The following is a 20,155-nucleotide window of genomic DNA, read 5'->3' as shown; positions in this document are numbered from 1 at the left end:
AACAAAGGCAAGCACAACGTATTTCATGTAGCAAAGAGAGAAATCACGTCCACTCACACACTGTATAGAGGGGTATGGCCATGCTCAAGCAAGTGACACCCCAGACTGATACAGCTACACATCACAGTGTAGCATCCTACACCATCACCACATCAGATCTCAAACACAGCACAGCCACATCACCCAAACACTGCACCTGAACTAACCAACTCTGTTCCTCAGAACAGAAAATTAAGCTGGCCCTGATGGTGTGCCAAAACAACTGCTGTTTCTTTCACCACACCATACTCCATTACACTTTTGCAATAGAAATATCATAAACAGTACACAAACTTGCCTCAAAATGATACAAGTGGTACAGCCTAGAACAGAGTTCAAGCACCCTAACTCTTTTCATCTGAGACATTTACATATAGGGTCATGTCAACTGCTATCACAACCCTTCACCATTTTTGCCTGTTTCATGTACAATGGCAGATAACACCAGCTTCAGACCTATGCAGAGTCTTGAACAGGAACTAAAATTAAAGGTGGACATGCTGTGCTGACGGTGGCGTCTGAGCTACTGGGCTGCTTCTGCTTGCACACTTTTCTCTCTGGGAGAGAGTTCAACACTTGGACCTTCTCTTCTGTGCCTCAAAAGAGCATGGATGGGATTTTAAGAAACATTAAGTACTGGCATCTTCCTGAAGTCAATGCTACAACTCCCTGCAATTTCAGCAGGAGCAGCAGGGCAGAGCAAAAGTTATGAAACCTCATGTTAAATGCTGAGATTTTTTAAAAAATACTCAGAAATAAAACAGAAATATCCTCTTTTATCTGTTCTCAGTTTAACTCTCTTCTCTGTCCAGCACAGATGGGGGCTGGGAGATAGGCAGGAACAATATATAAGGAACAATAAGTGAAAGCTGTTTTGGCATAAAATGAGTCCTTCTGAATGCAAAATGCTGGTTCCTTGAGCACCCTTCCTTTACTATTTGGTCTTCTCTCTCGAGTATCTGCCACTTCAGAGATGTTCCATCAAAGAGCACAACATACAGTCATCGTAAGTGACTGATCATTTGCCCCCAGTGAAGGATTCAGGCTAAATTAAAGCCAGCTGCTTCAGAGGGAGGCAGACATCTAAAAAGAAGTTAAACAAAATAATAATTAAAAAATGCATTCTAGAACCTACATACATGGGAAATCTCCTCTTGTATTTCAAACAAATAACTCTAAGGTATTTAAGTCTCATGCCCAGAAAACAATTTTGTAACTTTTTTTAAGCCATCCTCTTGACTTGTTGTTCTGCCCTAATAACTCTGAAATGTGCTACTCATCTCTCCCAGTTAAATATCCTGTTTCACAAGCCCACTCCTAGATATCTGAAACTGCACAGCATTTCTGTCTAGCTTTAGGCATCTAGCATTCCAAAGAATTAATATTTAAACTTATTATAAAGGAATGGGAGTTGCATAAAGCATGTAGTATTTAGCAAAACATTCGCATTAATAAACTGTTTTGTTGCTTGTTTGAAGCACATTCATAATTCTTTAATCCAGAAACAAAACAAAACAGCTCCAAAACTGACACATGTATCTATCTTCTTTTTAATATAACCAAGACTTAGATAGGTTTATAGAGTGGAAGCTATCAAATTTCAATTTTTACAGTACACTTAAAATTATATTATCTTTCTTTGCCTAGGGGATTGTTGACTTCAGTATTTAAGTGACTTAACCACAGAAAATTTTGAAAAAGCAGTGCACCACAGAACTTATTTTAAATAATCCTAGACCCTCTACTTCTTCTTGGGAAGCGCCTCAAGTTAACATTTTTATACAAACTATTGATCTTATATTTCTTGATTATAGGTAAAGTAATAAATTCTAATCCGTTACAAGATATCACTAATTGGGGTTTTTTTCTCTTATATTAGCCTTTGATTTACACCTTGGATACGTTCTCCCAAGGCAGCACGTGTAATTTATTTACAGCATTGGAAGGCAGGCAAAATACATCATCTACTGTTATACAACCTTCTAGTAGGTATTAAAATACCAGGCCCCTGGAGACACACTTCATATAGTTCAGCGAGTTCCAAAATAAACCAAACCACCAACCCCTTAAGCACTTAAAACAACAATGGAGATCTGTATTAAAAAGTTAGTTTTACAGTATTTCATGATGTCGCCTTAGTGTCATTTTCCCCTCTAGCTAAATATGCATAAAACCACATAAGAATGCATTTGCTTTCCCCCGTTCTAAAACAATTGACAACTTGATAGCTCTCATAAAGCCCTTTTCTTATCACACACTTAAATGCCAGAATTAGATGTAGTTTAAGATGTTTTGCATTAATTTAACTGTTCAAATACATTTGATCGAGCAGATTCAATAACAGCGCTCCTTACCAATCCGCCATGCAAAATAATCACATATACATTCAGACATAATGACAGAAAAGTCAGACATAATTAGAGATATAACTCAAGCACTTTACGGTGATTAGACTGGTTTCAACCTATTGCAGCTCTGGCAATCTCTTATCTGTTTTTCAAGTAGTTCCCTTTCTACAAATAATCATTAACAATAATTAAACATATGCAATCTAATGACTGTAATAAAATTAAAAAAAAAAAAAAAAAAAAAAGAGTCCTTATTCCAGGTTACTAGGGAAGCATGGATTCTGAGAACAGAAAGTTCCAGGTTCCAAATCGGATTTCACATACTGGGTGCCAGAAATGTAGTAGGAGGGGAAGGAAAAAGGTGAATTCTTTGCCTCTGTTCTTCAAAGCCTGCACAGAAAGGTAGCACTGCAGCAGTCTGAACTGATACCCATCTGAATGAAAGAACCAGCCCTCGCTTTTTTTTATATGCCCCATTTAAACGCAATAAAATGGCATGAGTGGTTTTAACTGGTCGTTCTGTCTATGCCATTGTAACGCTCCCTGCTCTTGGGAGAAGGTAACAGCTGCGTCATATTCAGAAACACATGCTTTCGCTGTTTGCACATTTGTAGGGCAAGATTATGCTGTGCCACAGTGAGCACTGGCGTTGCTTTGGAACCCTATATTCTTTGAGTTACATCAGTGTTCTGGGAAGCAACATTTGATGGCTGAGAAAAAAGAAGCAAACAACAACGGTCTATTAAAAGCAGTTTCATGCACTGTAAAATGATTACTAGATTGCGTGCCTTGTTCAAGCTTGTTGACATAATGACAGAAACCTGCAGTACAAAATGGAGTGGTTTACATCTATATTCCCTCTCCAATTACAATGCCATCGACATATTCAACAATTCTAAAAAAAAAAAAAAAAATTTAAAAAAAAAATCACTAAACAGCAGAGGTTCACATTTCTAGAATAATGATAATCATGGTACTGAACATGGAAATTATATTCAAAGTACTACAAATTTCCCTTCCTAGTCCATACATTATTCTTCTTACCAGCTTAGAGATGGATTTAATACAAGCTTGTTATTTGTCCTACAAGCTTTTCACTGCACACAGGATAAAGAAATTTGTAACAGTAGGATTGAAATATTGACCCAGCTAAATTTAGTGGCAAGACTTCTGCTGATATTAATCATTTAGAGTAAAATTTTGTCCCTCCTATTCAACATACTGAGCATCTTTGCTCACTGAAAGTGAAGAAAAAAAACCCCACAACATAGCTTTGTTGCAATAAAGAAGTACTACCTGTAGAAGACACTTAGAAGTTGTAGTTTTACTTAATAGAATCTTGAAGCATTTCCAGAATATGATTTCAAATCTACTAAAAATCCTCAGCGTACACTTCAACAGCTCATGTGTGTACAGAGTTGAACTCTAACATACAAATAATCATTTAGATATAGTTGACGGCATAATTTATAAAATTCTAGGTCGAAAGTATTTGTAGTTGATGAGACAACTGACAGGAGCACAGTAATACACATACTTAAGCACTTGCAAGATTTAGATTTTAAACTTTTTCTTAACGTAAAATAAGAAAGGGAAAGATACTTCCCTTCTCATTCCGTTTAGCAGAGTATATAACAATCTCCATTTTCATTCCATGTGTTAATGTAACATTTTAAAGCCAGAACAAGTAATTTCTTATTTTTCACTGCTTTTCCCTCAAGTAAATCTTTGTAACTTTAAAAATCTCTTCCATAGATCAAACTTATTTCCTCTAATATGACATTACTTGTTATTCCATATATTTCTACACAATATAAAGACAGATACAATCTTTATTCTCTTAATTTGTTCCAATAGCTGAATGTTTTTCCTGAAGTAGAACAGGGGGGTTTGCTTTCATTTTACAAGTACCAAATGCCTTTATATGACAGGTTGATTGTTAGATCTTCTGGGTTGTACTTACTAAATATTTTCTATCACTGATCCCTAAATAACAAATATTTTAATTATTAGATACACTTAAACCTCTTTTAAATTAAAATCATGAAAGGTTCATCTTCAATTCAGTGACTTTGATTTTACAACATAAATAGTTAGAAGAACTTCCTTCAGCAGCAAGTAACTGAAAGTTATTTACTTATTCAAGACAAGTAAGCATTTTAGCCAGTTTAAGGGAGGAGGGGACAGTCACAATTTAGCCCAAATTACTTTATGCACACATTTTTCAACCTGCAGTTTCTTCTCCTTTCTCCCCTTACAAAAAAAAAAAAAAAAAAAAAACAACCAAAAAAAAGTGGGTTTGTGAGATCATGAAATAAAAAAGAGTTCTGTTACTGCAAGTTTGTTTCCAATAAAGCTTTAAATTCCTTTTTTGTAGTGGAGAGTTCTAATGCGTAATACAGCAAGCAAGAGAAATATGGTGAAAATTTAAAAAAAAAAAAAAATTACTACACATCTATATAAAATTGAGTTTAGAGATCACCGTACCAGTGAGCCCATTCCCTGTCTCCTTATCAACCCATATAATATTTATCAGTTCTAGGCAGTCCCATTTGTTCCAGTGGGATAATCCAGGTGAATACAGACAAGGTATATGAAAGAAAACGGCACTATCAGGTCCAAGACCAGTCGATACACCTAATAAGTCATATAGCCAAAACATATGCTTTTGCTTAAGATCCCAACAGTCTAAACTGTTTCTTAGGCAAAGACTGTCCTGCTAACTGAGGGAATAGTCACAAGGGGTTGACATGACAAGATTCAATTCTCCTTCTCAACAGCAGAAAATTAAAACATTTCAATACTTTAGTCGTATGTTTGCTGAAAGGAGATACAGCTAAAAAACAAAACAAAACAAAACAAAAAACAACAGGAAAAGAAACCCAATCAACATTTTCCTTGTCTGAATAAAAAATACTCTCAACAAAGAAACATCCAGCCACTGCAACCAGAACAGCTAATTGTTTTGTCCACTGTAAGTTAATAACTGAAGTGGTTACTGCAAAGGTCTGTGCCATTTGGATGATTTCCCAGTGGCACAACTAACAGGATAAATCTTGTCATTTCTACTGAGTCACGAATCAGGTACGCCAAACAAAACTGGAAAAGAATGAAAAGGATAAGTGTTGCCCAATAACAAGCATACTCAATGTAATTAAAGAACACTCAGATATCTGACATCTTTATAGATTACTTTTTTGCCACCACTACAGCTTTCTTTCACAAAAGTTTCTTCCCAGGTGACAACAATTATTTTGCCCTGTGTTACTTTCATAATAGTAATACTGTAGCATGAAATACAACAAAACAGAACCAAACCCACAGAATCCCTGGAAAACATTGTAAATTGGACATCATACCTTAGGGTACAGTTAATTCTATGCTGAGCAGACTACAAATGCCTGTAGGAAGCACCATCTGGGTGCAAATACTCTGCCTTTTGACACCCAGAGAAATCAATGATCAAGAAAAGCGTGGTGTGTATCACAGCCAATCATACCAGAAGGGGGAGGCTGAGTGAAAACTGGGTGTTTATTTTAAACAGCTCCCAAACAGAACAAAACATGAAGCACAGTTCCAAAATACTGATATTTTTAGTGAACAAACAACGGCTCCATCCTGGAAAGTTTAGACACAAGTGATCTGATTCCCAGAAGTAACCCTCACCACCACCCCTTAAGTTTTTATTTGGTTGTTCATATAATAAGACTTACTCAGGGACAGAAGCATTTTGCAGGATCATAACTTAAGTACTGTGAAGCAGTGGAATAACACCACACAGACATTATAACAGCAGGATGCTTTTTTCCCATTGTGATTACTTCAAAGCTGCCCGTTTTATTAGGCGAGTAGTGTATCATTTTGATTTCTTCTTTTTTGAAAAAAAAAAAACAAACACAACTTAAAAAAGAAAGTAAAGGCATGTTTAGGAAAAAAAAAAAAAGTCTTTTTACATGCAACTATAAAAATTGATTTTGCTCTTGTTAAAGAGGGTCTTTTACCCTCCCTACATGCAGCTTTCAACTGTGGATAAACCAAAACCAGGAGGCACATTTTGTAATCTAACCCAGATTGCAGAGGAAATTACTGGATACATGGTACTCTGGGGCTGGAGAGCAGGAGACACACAGCATGATGATCTGAAATCAAGGTGTCACCAGTTTCCTTCTCAAAACCTTTCTAGATGTATCTTTTTATATCATTTGTACGTACAGCCATCCTTAGCCCTTATCTTCTTGAGAGAACCAGGGTTGTTGGAAGATAGTTTACACCACTCCTTGAAAGATAAGCAGTTCTCCGATCTGCGGCATAACTCCCTTTGGATACACAGAGCTCTGATTTTACTATTAGATCCCAGTGAGCAATTGAGTGCCTTCTGTTATTTCTGTGAAACTGATGCAGAAGGATAGGGTGCTGAGCAGGCACTGGCAGCTCTCAGTATTTGGTGGGAGAACTCCCAAATGCTCAAGCGGACACTAAGGCACTTGGTGACACCAGAAGAAGCATCACAGCCCACATACTTGAAATCCAACTCTAGCCCAAAATTTTTCTTTCCCTAACTTCTCCTAAAAATATCTTCACAAGGTTAAAAAATATATAAATAATTTTTTAAAGAGGGGGGGGAACAACTGTTCCCCAAAAAACCCAATACTGCTGTCTGTGGAAAAATCCAACATTATCTATCAAATCACCACACTCAGTAAATGAACCCTATCCTGACCATGGATACCTCCTACTAACTCCCATGACTCAAGTCACCCACATGCTGAAGCAACCACAAGGTAACAGCCTGGACAGAAAGTGCATTAAACAAAAAACAGGAACAAAACTTAAAACGTGGTTGTTTTTTTTCCCAGTGGTGAAAAGGGAAAATTTATCAATCAGGAAAGATAAATTAGCATCCTCTCCCACTGCCCATCTATACCTACTATAAGAAGTCCCAAGTGAATGGAATTCACACTTTTTCTTTACTTCCCTACATTCTTGACCTTTGCAGCATCCACTAGAGAAATAACCATGACAAGAGGAGTAAGTAGCTTGAAGGAGAAAAAAAAAAAAAAAAAGGCAAGCACTTCAACAGTCTACTTCAATAGGGCAACTCATGAGATGTTTTAAGCTGGTACGAACCCTAATTGTTCCACGAGTGAGGCTGATACCACTTGACTCAGGTTCATACCAGCTTAAACATCTCACGAGTCCCTTCTACAAGCAGTAGCCATAGCGGCAGAGCAGTACTAGAGCTCGTAGCTGTCCCTTCATACTTTGTGAACCGTCCTTCTCCCTCCTCCAAACCGGGTTCTGCGTAACAGACCTTCATTTCATTCTTGCCAAACATTAACAACCTTTTTTTTTTTTTTTTCCTAAATCAGGAGAGGAGAACTGCAGCATTAACAAACAGAAAAATAAAAAAGGTAATTTATAACCTGTTGCTCCACTCTTGTTTGCATTCACTAGTGATGAACAAATACATCCTACCGTTTGCAGGACAGACCTAGCACAGATTGAGGTGTTCATTAACATAACTTCATGGCTATGTAAGGTGCCATCACCCTAGGTAACGAGCTCACAAAAGAAAATGTTAGTAGTCCAAGGGCACACAGTCTACTTTTATTTTTCAGAAGAAAGGATAGAAAGGGATGCACTGAAAAAATCCTAGTGGGAACTGTCTTACACCAACAAGAAACCAGCATGTACATCTCTAAAACACAGAGCAGGAGAGGACTGAGAAAAATAGGATTAACTTTTTCACTTCACAAAAAACCATTGCTTTCATATTAATAACCTCAGGTACACATGTGTCTCTATAAGTTGCTTTGGACTGTAAAAGAACATTTGAACTCCCTCTGCATTCACCCAGTGATACCTCAGAGGGATTATTTCAAAACTAAATTTTGATTAACAAGTACCAGCTCAGTTAACAAGTTCTGGCTCAAAAGGGTAACTAACAGATTTTAGTGGGCAATTCCTAACCTAACTTCAGTGCCACGTCCCAACAATGGATTGATGAAAACTGGGCGTTTGTTAAGTAGCAGAATTTGACCTTACGCCATGCCTTTCAGGCACCAGGAATCCTGACTCTGAGGATTCACTGCCTGAATCCAGCGTTTGTAGCACCTCCTTGAAATACAAACTATAAATCCAAGCAACCGTAGTGAAACTGTTGAATAAGAACCTGGCATTTCTTGTCAGTCAGGCATACTCACAAACAAACACCCCCCCCCACAGGCTAAGGTGCAGGACAGACTAACCCCGTGTCCAGCACCATCCTCAAAACAACCACCGCTGAGAAGCGACCAAACCGAGCAGCAGTCGCTCAGGAGAACTAAAGAAGATGTTGGTCACACGATTTCTTAAAAAATATTGAAAAAATTTCTACTGCCCAGTGGCAAAAAAACAGTCGAGTTTATCCTACACCTCCAAGGTGCACAGACATTTAAAGAAAAAAAAAAAAAAAAGCTTTAAAGCTTGTAGTTAAATAAACAAGTTAGAAAATATTCTTAAGACCAAAAAGAAGGGGGCAAAAAAGCCCCAAACAAACATAAAAGGAGCTTGATACACATTTTTGTTTGTTTGTGGATATACTTTTTTTGTGGTGGTAGTGTTCAGTTTATACATTTTTAAACTCACCCTTCACGCTCTGATGTTTCTGCTGCTGGAAATATTCTTTGGAGCCTCTAGCGCATCGCAGCTCCTGCGCCCTGGGCAGAATCGGGATCCTCTCGAATATGCTGGGTCTTTTGGGGACGAAATCTAGCAGAGGCGCTGACATTTCAGGGGGGCTCTGCTGAGGCTCCGTGTGGTCGCTGCTGTTGCTGACAGTCACTTTAAAGGACATCTGAGGATTCAAAAGAGCTTTACCAGCGCTGGGACAAGCCACCCACGGCACTTCCTTCACAGGCGCTCCCTGGCATTTATCGGTCACCTCGCAGCGAGCCGAACCGGCGTTGGCTTTCTGACCCCCCACGGGCTCACAGTGCATGTCCGCGTCCAGCGGTTGCCAGGGCCCTCGCCGCTCTCCTGCACCGAGGGGTACACGGGGTGTCAGCGCCCGTGGCCGCTTCAGCCCAGTCGCCTCCTCAGCCCGGCCGCCCCCTCAGCCTCGCGCGCGCCGCCAACGGCCGTTAACGACTGCCCGCGAGGAGCCCCACGCACCCGCAGCCCCGCTCGCACGCACCCCGGGGAAGAAACGGGGGGGGGGGGATCAGACCTCAGCGACGTCCCGCCTGGAAAGGACGGGGAGGCTGGCGCCGCGCCTCGGCTTTCCTCCCTCTCCAGGCAACACCGACAGGCTTTTCGTAACCGCTGCGGGGAAGGCGAGACCGGCCGGCAGGGGAGGGGAGCCCGGCGCACGGCACGGCCGGGACTGTGTTCGAGGCCGGTGCCTTTCAGCTGAGGCATCCAAACAGCGGACACCCAGGCAACAGCGGACGCGGCGGCAGCACGCGCAGCGCCGCGAGGCGTGTTTGCCGACGCCGGGCGTTCACGCCGGGCTCACCGCAGCCCCTGGGTCACCGGCCCCGGCCGTGCGGGAGGGACAGCAACGCCTCAGCGGGGCGGTGACAGCCGCGCCCCCCTGCTCCTACCTGGGAGGGGCCGCACGGGAAGACGCGCTGCCCGCCGGCTCCCGCCGCCGCCGCGCCGGGCTCATGGGCTCAGCCCCGCAGCCCCGCCGCACAGCCGGCTGCCTGAGTGAAGGCGGCCCGGGCCATTACCCTGGCGCGGCGGCGGGGCCAGCCCTTCGCTCGGGCCGGCCGGGGCGGGCAGGGGGAGGGCTGTGCCGCCGGGGCCGCCCCTCGGGGCTTTAACAGCGGCGCGGCGGGCAGCGGGCTCCGGCCCCCTCCCACAGCCTCGCCGAGCCTGAGAAGAGCAGGGAGCCGGGAGCTCCGCGCTCACCGCGGGCATCGCTCTGAGCTCGTCTGAGCACCCGCACCTTGCCAGCAGCCACCCTGCCAACAGCCTGGGCCCAGGAAGGAGGAGATGTGTTAGAACCAGGTACATCCTGCCCAAGACATCTCCTCAATGACACAGCTTCAGATGCATTCAGTGCTCCTCTTTATACAGTGGCATGCATCATTCTCTTCCTCTCCTACAGGTGCCTGGAGCTGACCCACTCTGGTAGTGACATAAACTAGCTCAGTGCAAGCAGCACAGAACAGTGACATTTGCACTGGCTCCTCCTGAGCCAATGCAGGTCTGGAAGCAATCTAGCTGGGTTTAGTAGCTTGGGCCTGGTTCCAGGCAAGCACAGGCTGAGCTATGATGTGCAGCTTTGCACCAGCAAGATTTACCAGCCAACTCTTTGCCAGCTCGGAGATGTCTGCACCCTGCTGCACTACCTGCTGCTGTCAGCACAGGTGCAGCGTGGCAGGTCTGTGACTACACCAGGACAGTTCAAAGATAGGAGTGACTCGGAGTCACCTCTGATTTACACGGGTGTAAATCAGGCAGACATCTGGTTGAAAATCATGCCTGTTCACATCAAACCTAAAGGAGAAGCTTGGGAGATTAAGAACAAGGAGGAGGGACAGCTACCAAACTGGTGTCTTGCTACATGCCTCCCAAGGAGCATCCCACAGCTAGATTACCAAGATCTTGCAGCACAGATGCTGCACAAAGTGCCTTGCTCCGTTTTATCCATCTCGTTAATAACATATGCCACCCTACACAATAAAGGAATGGTCAAGACAGGAGCATGTGACTTTTTCTTGGCAAATGCTATGAATGTTGTGGATTTGGTGGGAGGGAGGTGACTCTCCATAAAAGACATGAGATCTTGAGATGGTACAAGCAGTTCTGGGAGCAGCAGTACTAATGAAGACCCGTTTGCAGTGCCTCTCCTCCTTCCTGCCCAGCGTGGATGCCCTGAAATCTACCAAAGAAGCCTGCAAGCCTTTCGCTTCAACAAGGGCGGTAATAGGGTCTTGTGTAAGATCATGTCTTAAACTGTTAGAAGTTAATAGCTCTCTGTCAAATTTGGTAAAAAACTGGTTAAACGTCCTCAGAATATGCTAGTGGAAGCGAGATGCTATGAAAAGGAAGAAATCCTCACCTTACGTCTGTAGGAAACAAATCTCATTATCAACACTTCATTTTACTGGTGATATCCCGGGTATTTATAAAAAGAAGAGTAAAAATTTTCAGCATACGTTATCCTTCTGCACAGCTGTTCTCTGCAGCTCCACACCACCTCTCCGCGCTCCGCGAGCCCACCTCCATGCCCCGCTCCCATCGGCCTGCAGGGCCCTTGGAACAAAACAGCTCCTTCTCTTCCATTTGGAATTGCTAAGGGCACCTGGCAGTGCCACCAGAAACAGCAATTCCTTAAGACACAAATACACTGTGGTAACAATCTAAACCCTAGTGATGTGAAGAGGCAGTAGGGTTTACTGAGGAAATACTATCCCAGAGTATAGTATAACCAGGGTAATCCCTCTGCTTCCAGTACAACTAGTGTTTAGGTGGATGCTGAACATGGCCTCAGCTTGTTCAAATTATTACACCTACATTGATGCACACTGTCTAAATATCTAAACTAGAGGGGGGTTCCTAGAAAACAAGTAGTTCTGGGTATATTATATAACTTCCTGGGGGGATTTTCTTTCATGGCTATGGATCTTCCCACAGCAAGCCGAGAAAAGGACAGACTTCAACACTTGGCTGCTCTCACCTCGTTAACCAACACCGTTGTGAATTCTCTACCTCAGGCCATGCGTGTCCTGCTCTGAACCGCTGTTTTAATTCCATTTCTTTTCCTCACCGTTATCCAAAATATTCAGCAAAATACCGGCAGGTGCCGCCACTCGCTTAGCAATAGCCCAGGGCTGGGCTGCTCCGTGGTCTGCAGCAGGAGGGGGCATGAAGCCGCCTCCGTGCTCTGGGCACCCTCAGAATCGATTTAAAAAAAAATAAAAAATAAAAAAAATTTTAAAAGCCTTTTTACACACAGTTGGCCAATAAGGTTTTGGACTGAAGCACATTCCAGCTCCAAGTATCAACAGCTTGTAGGGTTAAGGCCCTTCACAGCGTGATAAATGTCTGTGGCAGATGATCTCTCATGGACTGCATACTTCAAGCTGCAGTTACCCACATTCCTTCCAGCCCAGTAGGAAATGAGGCTACATGGACTCAAACCTTCTCTCACAACAGTATTTCCCCAGTTTCCAGTGAGGCATTCGGCAGCTGCCCTGTCTTTGCTGGCACTATCCAGCTGGGAATGCCCATCCCTGGGCCTCAGCAAGGGAAGCAGGTGGTGGATAGACATCCTCCTCCAGACCCAGCTGTGCCCAAGAGGGACTTAATGTCTAGAGCTCTTTCAGAGAAACGACTTGGCTCCTCTGGCAAGTCCACAGACATTGGAGGAACAAGTGCTGGGAGAAACAAGTGCTCCTTGAATCATTATCCTAATGAAAGAGTTAAGTAGTTCCCTTTCTCTCTCTGCTGAATCAGAAGACGCTTCATATGTTTCGGTTCTGGAACAAAGGCCAAGGAAGTGCAAGCGTAGCTGCTAAGACTGTTTTCTGCCCTGGGTCACCATGACTTCGCTGTATGCACAAGCTGTACAGCAAATACTGATTCACCCAATGTTGTCACTACATCCACGAGTTAGATGGGTGTCTCCCGTCCTTGTGTCCTTGCATAAACCAGTCATTGGCCTCTTCCCCCATGACAGCGATACAGGGGGGGAGGAGATTTCTCCACATTAGCCTTCTTAGTTGCCAAGTGCTGTGGTCATGGGTCATAGCATGACCCACAGCTAGCCCAGTTGCCTCTTCCCTCTGTTAATGAAGTTGCCATCATGCATCACCAAATCAGACCTTCCAGTTAAGGCAGACAGTCTATCTTCAGTCCCTGAAGCTAGTCTCTGGGGGTGCTTCATTTCAAGTCAGATATGAAACATGAGTTTGCAATATGGGATAAAAAACATCCAGAGGAATCCAACTGCTTGCCTGGATATCCTCTCCCTAAGTCAAGATAGGACACAGGTGATAAGTAACCAGAAACTTGCCCATCTGCCCATTCACTCCTAGTTGGTGAGCAAAAAAAGAGAAAACAGATAGTAGTCTAAGGTTAGCTCAGGCTAGGGTGAGATTGTACCTCACAGCAACTAAGAAAAAGCCAGGACATAGACAATTGCTGGACCAATGGCGCTAGTTGTGCCGATTGGTGTCCTTGTAGCCAGGCGGCACTGAAACACCAACAATTTCCCTGCCCTTGTGGTTGTGGGCATTGGTGGTGGTAGGACAAGGCTGTGACACCAACACCAGCTCCCAGACCACGTTAGCCACAGAAACTAGGCAGTCCTGCACCACCCCTGCACAGTTTAGTGTAAATACACCATGAGCACACACAAGGCTGTATCACACCAGGCCCAACTCAAAGCTTACTCAGAGCAGTGAGGAGAAAAACAAAGTTTAAACATGTTTGATACTTGAGCTTTTTTCTCACTGATAGCAGCAAAGATCAGGTCATTGCCACAACAGTGGTTTTCTCAGGGTCTACAGGTGGCTTTGGAGACTTACAGCCTCTTTGCTCCAGACAGCATGAGCCCCTGTGGTCACAGCTGCACAAGCAGAGGCACAGCTGTCCCAGTTGGAGATGATGCTGCCTGAGAGCTGAATACATGACGACAATGAGAGATCATCTGTAAAATGTGAGGGAAAGAGGAGGGGTAAAAGAACATTATGTAAAGGGGACCCCAGTTTATCATAATGTCTTCAAAGTGTGCTCTTTACCTTTGTCAGGTTGTAACTGGCCTCAGCACTATGGCTGATCACAAACCAGATCTTTGAGAAACTTGCAGATGCTGAAAACTCCAGTTCCCCAAGTAGTTCTTCTGTGGGAGGAGAGGAACGAAGCAGGACAGATACAGGTAACATGAACTGCGCAGAGCAAACAAGCAGAGTTGAAGTATTAATCTCTAGCTCACATACTGAAATCCCTGCTTCTACTCCAGGAGGCAACAAAACTGAATTTCAAAAGGACACAATTGAAATTGTGAGGCCTTTGTGTAACTGCTGCAGTATAGACAGAGGTGGGAGGTGTTACCATAAGCATTCTGTTAATATAGGGCAAAACAAGCTCTCTGTTGGGAGAAATAACAAACTTCGTTATAAATAACCTGGTTGTAAATGAGCTGTCAATTCACACACAGCAGTTTATTTACAAAGACATGCCAAGTCCAGACTTGTTTTTGTTTTAATTTACTGCACCACAGATAGTAAAAGAGAAACAACCAAACAAAAACTGAGCCAAAAGGATTGTCTCTGTAAGCATGCCCGTTTCTTAGAGATTGCCCATATCCCTTTAAGGCAGCACAAAGCCCTTCTTTATAGTGGTTTTAAAGTGACCTCCTAAATGAAGACAGCAGGGTCAAACTGACCACACATTATCTAGTGATGTACTAAGCTATTGCCTCGTAACTTACAGATTTGTTTATAGCTCTTGCAGTTAGAAAAAAAGAAATTCCTGAGATCACTGTGACTTATCTTTTAGAAACAAGGCTCTCTTCAATAGCTAGCATATTTTGGGAAAAATCAATCTTGAATCCACCTTTGTCTTACAGAGACTGCAAGAAATTACCAGCATCTCCAAAAGCCACTGTAACACTACATATCCCTCCTCCCTGCCTCCCCAGTTCCTGGCAGATCATTCTAGAGGACTTTGAGGAAAAAAAAAAACATAAAGAAGGGTTTGACCAGCCTCCATTGAGGACATGGTTGTTCACAGCTGCAGTTAGTTTCCTCAAACATTCATCTGTAGTATTTCTCTACATAAATCCATAAATAGATTCATCTCTCACTCCATGCCTATACAACACAGGTAGTAAAATAAACTTAAGTCATAAACAAACAAACAAAAAAAACAGGACAGCACAATTTAGGAATGTTCAGCTTGTAAAATCCAGTCCTCAGCACTGGGACATGCCAGGACTAGAATTACTGGTAAAACCTCAGTTCATGCCTGCTGTAAATGAGTTATAGTACTGGCTTCATAACATGGCCCCACAGTCGTTTTGCCTGGGGACCAAAATATTCAATGCACTGAAGATAGGGATTGTGGAATGAGCAGCCAGTCGCTTTTCTCTTCTCTCTCCATTGGCAGAGCGTCTGGATCACACATTGACTATATTTACTGCACACCAGCCAAGCCCTGTGCAGAACAGAGAATTATTAATTTTCTCTAGGGCATTTCTTTGGTGTCCATCACTGCAGCAGCCTACTGATTTGCAAACAAGTATTTACTCGTCATCATTGGAGGTGAAGGAGGATGAGGTTAGACTAAAACACACTTTCCAACAGAGGCCCAGAAGCCAAAAGCTTCAGTTTGAGTACTAAGCTTGTGACAAAGACTGACTGTTTCCCCCACCCCTCGCTCTAGGTTATTTAGCATTTCCTATCATTGTATATGGTACAGCACATTTCCAGTTCCATCAGTTGAATTCAACCCTTGGTGTCCCCAACGGAGCATGTGGAAACTGGGAGTTTTGCAAAGAGTGGCCACCCTGAAGAGCTGAAGTGCTGCACAGGATCTCTGTGACAAAGGCAAGGACAAACCATTTCTCCCTGCAGTGTTCAGCTTGCACTAACAATGAGCCTGGGCTTTGTCTTCCTACAACACTCTTCCTGGTAGCTGATAAATCCTTCCCCAGGCCCTGCGCTCAACCCAGAACTTTGTACCACCAAAGGTCCACAGCCTGGCACTTCCCCAAACCTGCTTTGAGCAGTGATCTCTGCTCGTAAACAGACAGGGAACCCAGCGGTTTACAAAACTGGTGCTCCATCTACCTGCTCCTTCAAGCTCGCCCTGAAGGTATTCACCCAACCGGTCTCTTGATCTGAAACATCCTAACATTACTAAGCCCACAACTGGGACTTGCTAAGCGAGAGCAGAGAATGATGCTTACACGTCACCTGTATCAGTCTTGACTCACAGGCAGCTATATAATCCCCCTCCCAATTCAAAATTCACTCTAGGCCTCTCACTGTACCTTTTCAAACAAGATGCAGTTAAATACAACAGCCTCCTCAGCATTATTGTTTTAGTAGTCAGATTTAAAAGTTGAGTTATTCAAGAAGCAAAAGGCAAAGTCTGTATTTTTTTATGTGCTTTGGGCAGGGGAGGCAGAAGAGCTCACTCTTTGCTCAGCACTTGATTCCTTTGATGATTGCATGAGCATGTACACATGCTGCTTAGGCCACAGATTTCTCTGAAATTCTTCCTACTTCAGGAACTGACACTTTAAAGGGATTAAGAAAAAAAAAAAAAAGAAAACTCCTATGCCATCACCACCTATTAGAAGAATCATCTGGCATATCCAGCAGGCCACCCAGCGAACTATTCCCCCCTGAATTTGTGTTTTGATCTCATGGCAGGCTCCAGAGACACCATGTTCATTTATCTCCTGACTGACTAGCTCTCCTGTAGTCCCAACATTTTTGCAAGGGCAGAAAGGTGAGATCCTCTGTAGTTTATTGTTTGTCTTCTGAAATCAAGAGTACAGTGCAGGTTTTGCTCTCTCAGGCCATTTATTCAGACGCAAGAAAGCTGCACAGTTTGTTTATACCGCAGGTTTGTCCAGTGATGATAGGCCACGTGCAGATCTCTACCATGAGTCTGCAGCGAGGGGAAGTAATAGTTTGGTGCAAGAACATCCCCTTACAACACAAGAGCTTGGCAAACCAGACTCCAGATATGTCCCTAGCCCCCAAATGCATTTGATCCACATAGTAAATATGTTAACACAGTACCAGTGATGGGAAATATGGTGTGTGAGTAGTATGGAGGGTCCTTAACTTGCAGCATCTGTGATGATTCCACCCAGACCTTCATCTTCTTATTGCATCTTTGAGGCAGGGTGGTGACGGGAGGGGTGGGGGCACGGCTGCCTTCAGCAGTGAAGCCCCACAGCTATCAAATACCTGCCTGAACATGCAAAGCCCCACAAGCTGCCACCATCCATCCCTGCGGAAAGGGGACAGCACTGTACATGGCGAGAAGCACCTCCGCAGCTGAGGGTGCTCCTAGGGCCACCTTGTAGGGATTCACACACACCACAACCCCCCACACACTCCCCTCCCAAGGCAGATCCTGCTCATGGCCAATTCCAGCAGCTGGAAGGGGTCAGGTGAGCACACAGCCCACAGACTGCACGACTTGCCTGGAAGTGAACAGGAACCAGCAAATTAATCAGGAAGGGACCAATGTTTCCATAGCTGCAGGCGGACAGATCCACAGGGGTGCTCACCTTGTCCTCGGAGCCACACGTGTGTCTCAGGAGGTGGGAAGATGGCTGCTTAGGGCCTTAAGACACCGAGCACAGCACATACAATACAGCCTCTGTTCAAAGCAAGCAGCAACAGAATCGAAACCACTTCATTTCAAGGGTGCATTCAGGCCATGAGCTGTAGTTGGCATCAGGACAATTCTCCAAAGAGGCAAAGTGCTTCTGTTGCGTGAGCAAGTCCTGCCCAGCTCCCTCAGAGACAGCAGCATACAATCGTTTCAAGGACTAGGGCCACTGCATTTGTCTACCTACAGTCTGAATTTCCAAATTTGTATTGCAGAACATACAGCAGGACAGGCTTCTTTCCAGATTTATAAGGGGCTGTTTAGGAGCTAAAGCCTCTATTTTATTAGTCCATTGTAACAGGAAAACATATCTGAACAATCAACTACGTACTCTCTCCACAGCTGCCGGGGAAATAATTTCAGATACTCTTGTCTACAGCTAACCTGGAGGGAGAAGCAGGTAGTTCACGAGTTTACCAGAACAGCCATCAAACCAAATGCTATCGGTTTCACTTGTGCATTTGTTATGCAATCCAGCAAGACGCAGCTCAGCTTTGAGATTAAACAGATGAGAAATGTTATCAGGCTTGAGGGATCCAAATGAACTGCAGTTACATAGAAACCAACTGTAAAAAGGCTTTATTTTTTTCCTTACTACCCAGAATGCAGAAAAGAAAGAGAGACTCTTCCCATACCTCAAAGAAGCTTCACAGACTGATTATTTTTATGTTAAGACAGAAGTATATAAAAGGACTTGAAACACCAGCACAGTTTGCCAGAGGAATATAATTATTCCCAAAGCCAAAACTAGAATAAGATGTTATAACTGTTTGAGTTGTGTGAGCCAGTTACTGCATCTCCAGAAGGCACCCAATGTACACTTTATATTCTTGTACACTTATATTCATAAGTGTGAGATACTGTTAAAGATGCATTTTTAAGTAAAGGTTTAAAAAAAAAATAAAAAGGTCGACAGCTCTAAGAATTGGAGCTTTTAAAGAAATCACAAAGCAATCAGCTTTTGAAAGCTCTTCAGTCATACACAGAATGCTGTGCATCACAGGCACATTAGCAGATGTCGCGTGCAAATCTCCACTGCAACACAAGGACAGACCTCAAGCACTTTGGCATCAAAAAGAAGTCACATTTATGCCTGCTGCTGACAGCCACAACACTATTACAACTTACAGCTTATAGTTGCAGAAAATACCAGTGCAGTAAATATATACATATATATATACATATATATATATATTCTGCACCTGTTGAAATGCATGAAAAAAGTATTTGAAACTTCAGCTGAAGCATTTGCGCTGACAGTTACACCCAAGATACCAGCTAAAGCACCATTTTAACTCCAGGTGCATGTTGCAATACCAGAAAACAAGCAAATTAAATTATTCAGTAAGCCAGACAGACACGGGGCTTTGACATAACAGTCAAACCTGTGGTAGAAGTTAAGCCGGGGAAACTTTAAAAGACTTTGTGCTTAACCTTTAAATATAATGAAAGGCATTTGCTGTAAGCCACCTCAATGCAAAAGGAACAATAGAGTTCTAATTTCTGCTATCACATCTAACATTTGCAATGCTCGCGTTACACGACAACTATGCGTCTTTTGTACTGAGGAAAGCAATGGGCAGGTCTCATTGTAGGTTTGGGAGTTGCTTTTACCCAAACCTTACAGGCCCCCTAAGAATTATTACTACACAACCACCCACTATCAGCTGATCATTTCTTCACACCAACATAACTGACACCATGACCATCCTCAGATCTTAGGTCTCCTAGCAAAAAAAAACCAACCAAAATCCCATAGGACTAACAGCACTGAAGAGAAAGGAAAGAATATTCTCTACATTTTGTAACCCCTTAACATACTAAATTCATTTGCGAGGCAATTACAGTAAGGTACTGCAGCTACATCTAAGCTCTTCAAACATGTTTTCTAGTGTAGATATCACAATAATTGGAGCTAGTTTAAAAATTCAGTAGTTAATTTTAAAAAAATTTGGAAAGGTTTACTTCCAGATAAAAAGCTTAAAAAAATGCTTTTAAAAAGTCATGTTTTCCACCAGAAGCTACCCATAATGTATATTAAAGAGCTGGATATACTGCAAACATCCTTCCTATCCCCCTTAACAGAAAGCTGTTGACATAAACTTTAATTCACAATCCCGTAACCTGGAGTTTTATCAAATGCAGTAGTGTTTCCTGTATGCTTCAGCGTAGATCAGAACTTAGTTTCCTAGGTCACCTTAAAGATAAAACCCAAGCTGCTGGGCTTTTCAAGCAGTTTTTGTGCCTTAAAAATGCCTTTCTGCACACCCATTTCACTCTGAAGGAACATCTCCATCGTACAGAAGAATAGCATGTTTTATTCCTGGGCACATCTGTTTCCTACTTTTAAAGCACTCACTTCATCTGCACTTAAAGTGTTATCAATTAAATTTATGAAACACCGAGGCACACTAAGTATC

At 43.0% G+C, this 20,155-nt stretch overlaps 1 protein-coding gene across 5 annotated transcripts in view; it reads right to left on the bottom strand.

Annotated features, from left to right (window-relative positions):
• Positions 1-9,902, bottom strand: part of GLIS1 (GLIS family zinc finger 1) — a 195,852-nt gene extending 185,950 nt beyond the window's left edge. For 2 of the 5 annotated variants that reach the window (XM_071810224.1, XM_071810223.1), the window contains exons 1-2: positions 9,595-9,902; positions 9,015-9,404 (exon numbers count right to left, since the gene is read on the bottom strand). In XM_071810224.1, coding sequence (XP_071666325.1) covers positions 9,015-9,366 — 352 coding nt within the window. In that variant the 5' untranslated portion in view covers positions 9,367-9,404; positions 9,595-9,902. Of the gene's footprint in view, positions 1-9,014; positions 9,525-9,594 lie in introns of those variants that run through there. The other 3 variants (XM_065842421.2, XM_071810225.1, XM_071810222.1) reach the window with 3 other exon arrangements.
• Positions 9,903-20,155: the final 10,253 nt, after the last annotated feature.

Source organism: Patagioenas fasciata, chromosome 6, assembly GCF_037038585.1.
Source record: "Patagioenas fasciata isolate bPatFas1 chromosome 6, bPatFas1.hap1, whole genome shotgun sequence".
In the NCBI taxonomy this organism is placed as follows: domain Eukaryota; kingdom Metazoa; phylum Chordata; class Aves; order Columbiformes; family Columbidae; genus Patagioenas; species Patagioenas fasciata.
This window is presented reverse-complemented; position numbering and strand designations above follow the sequence as displayed.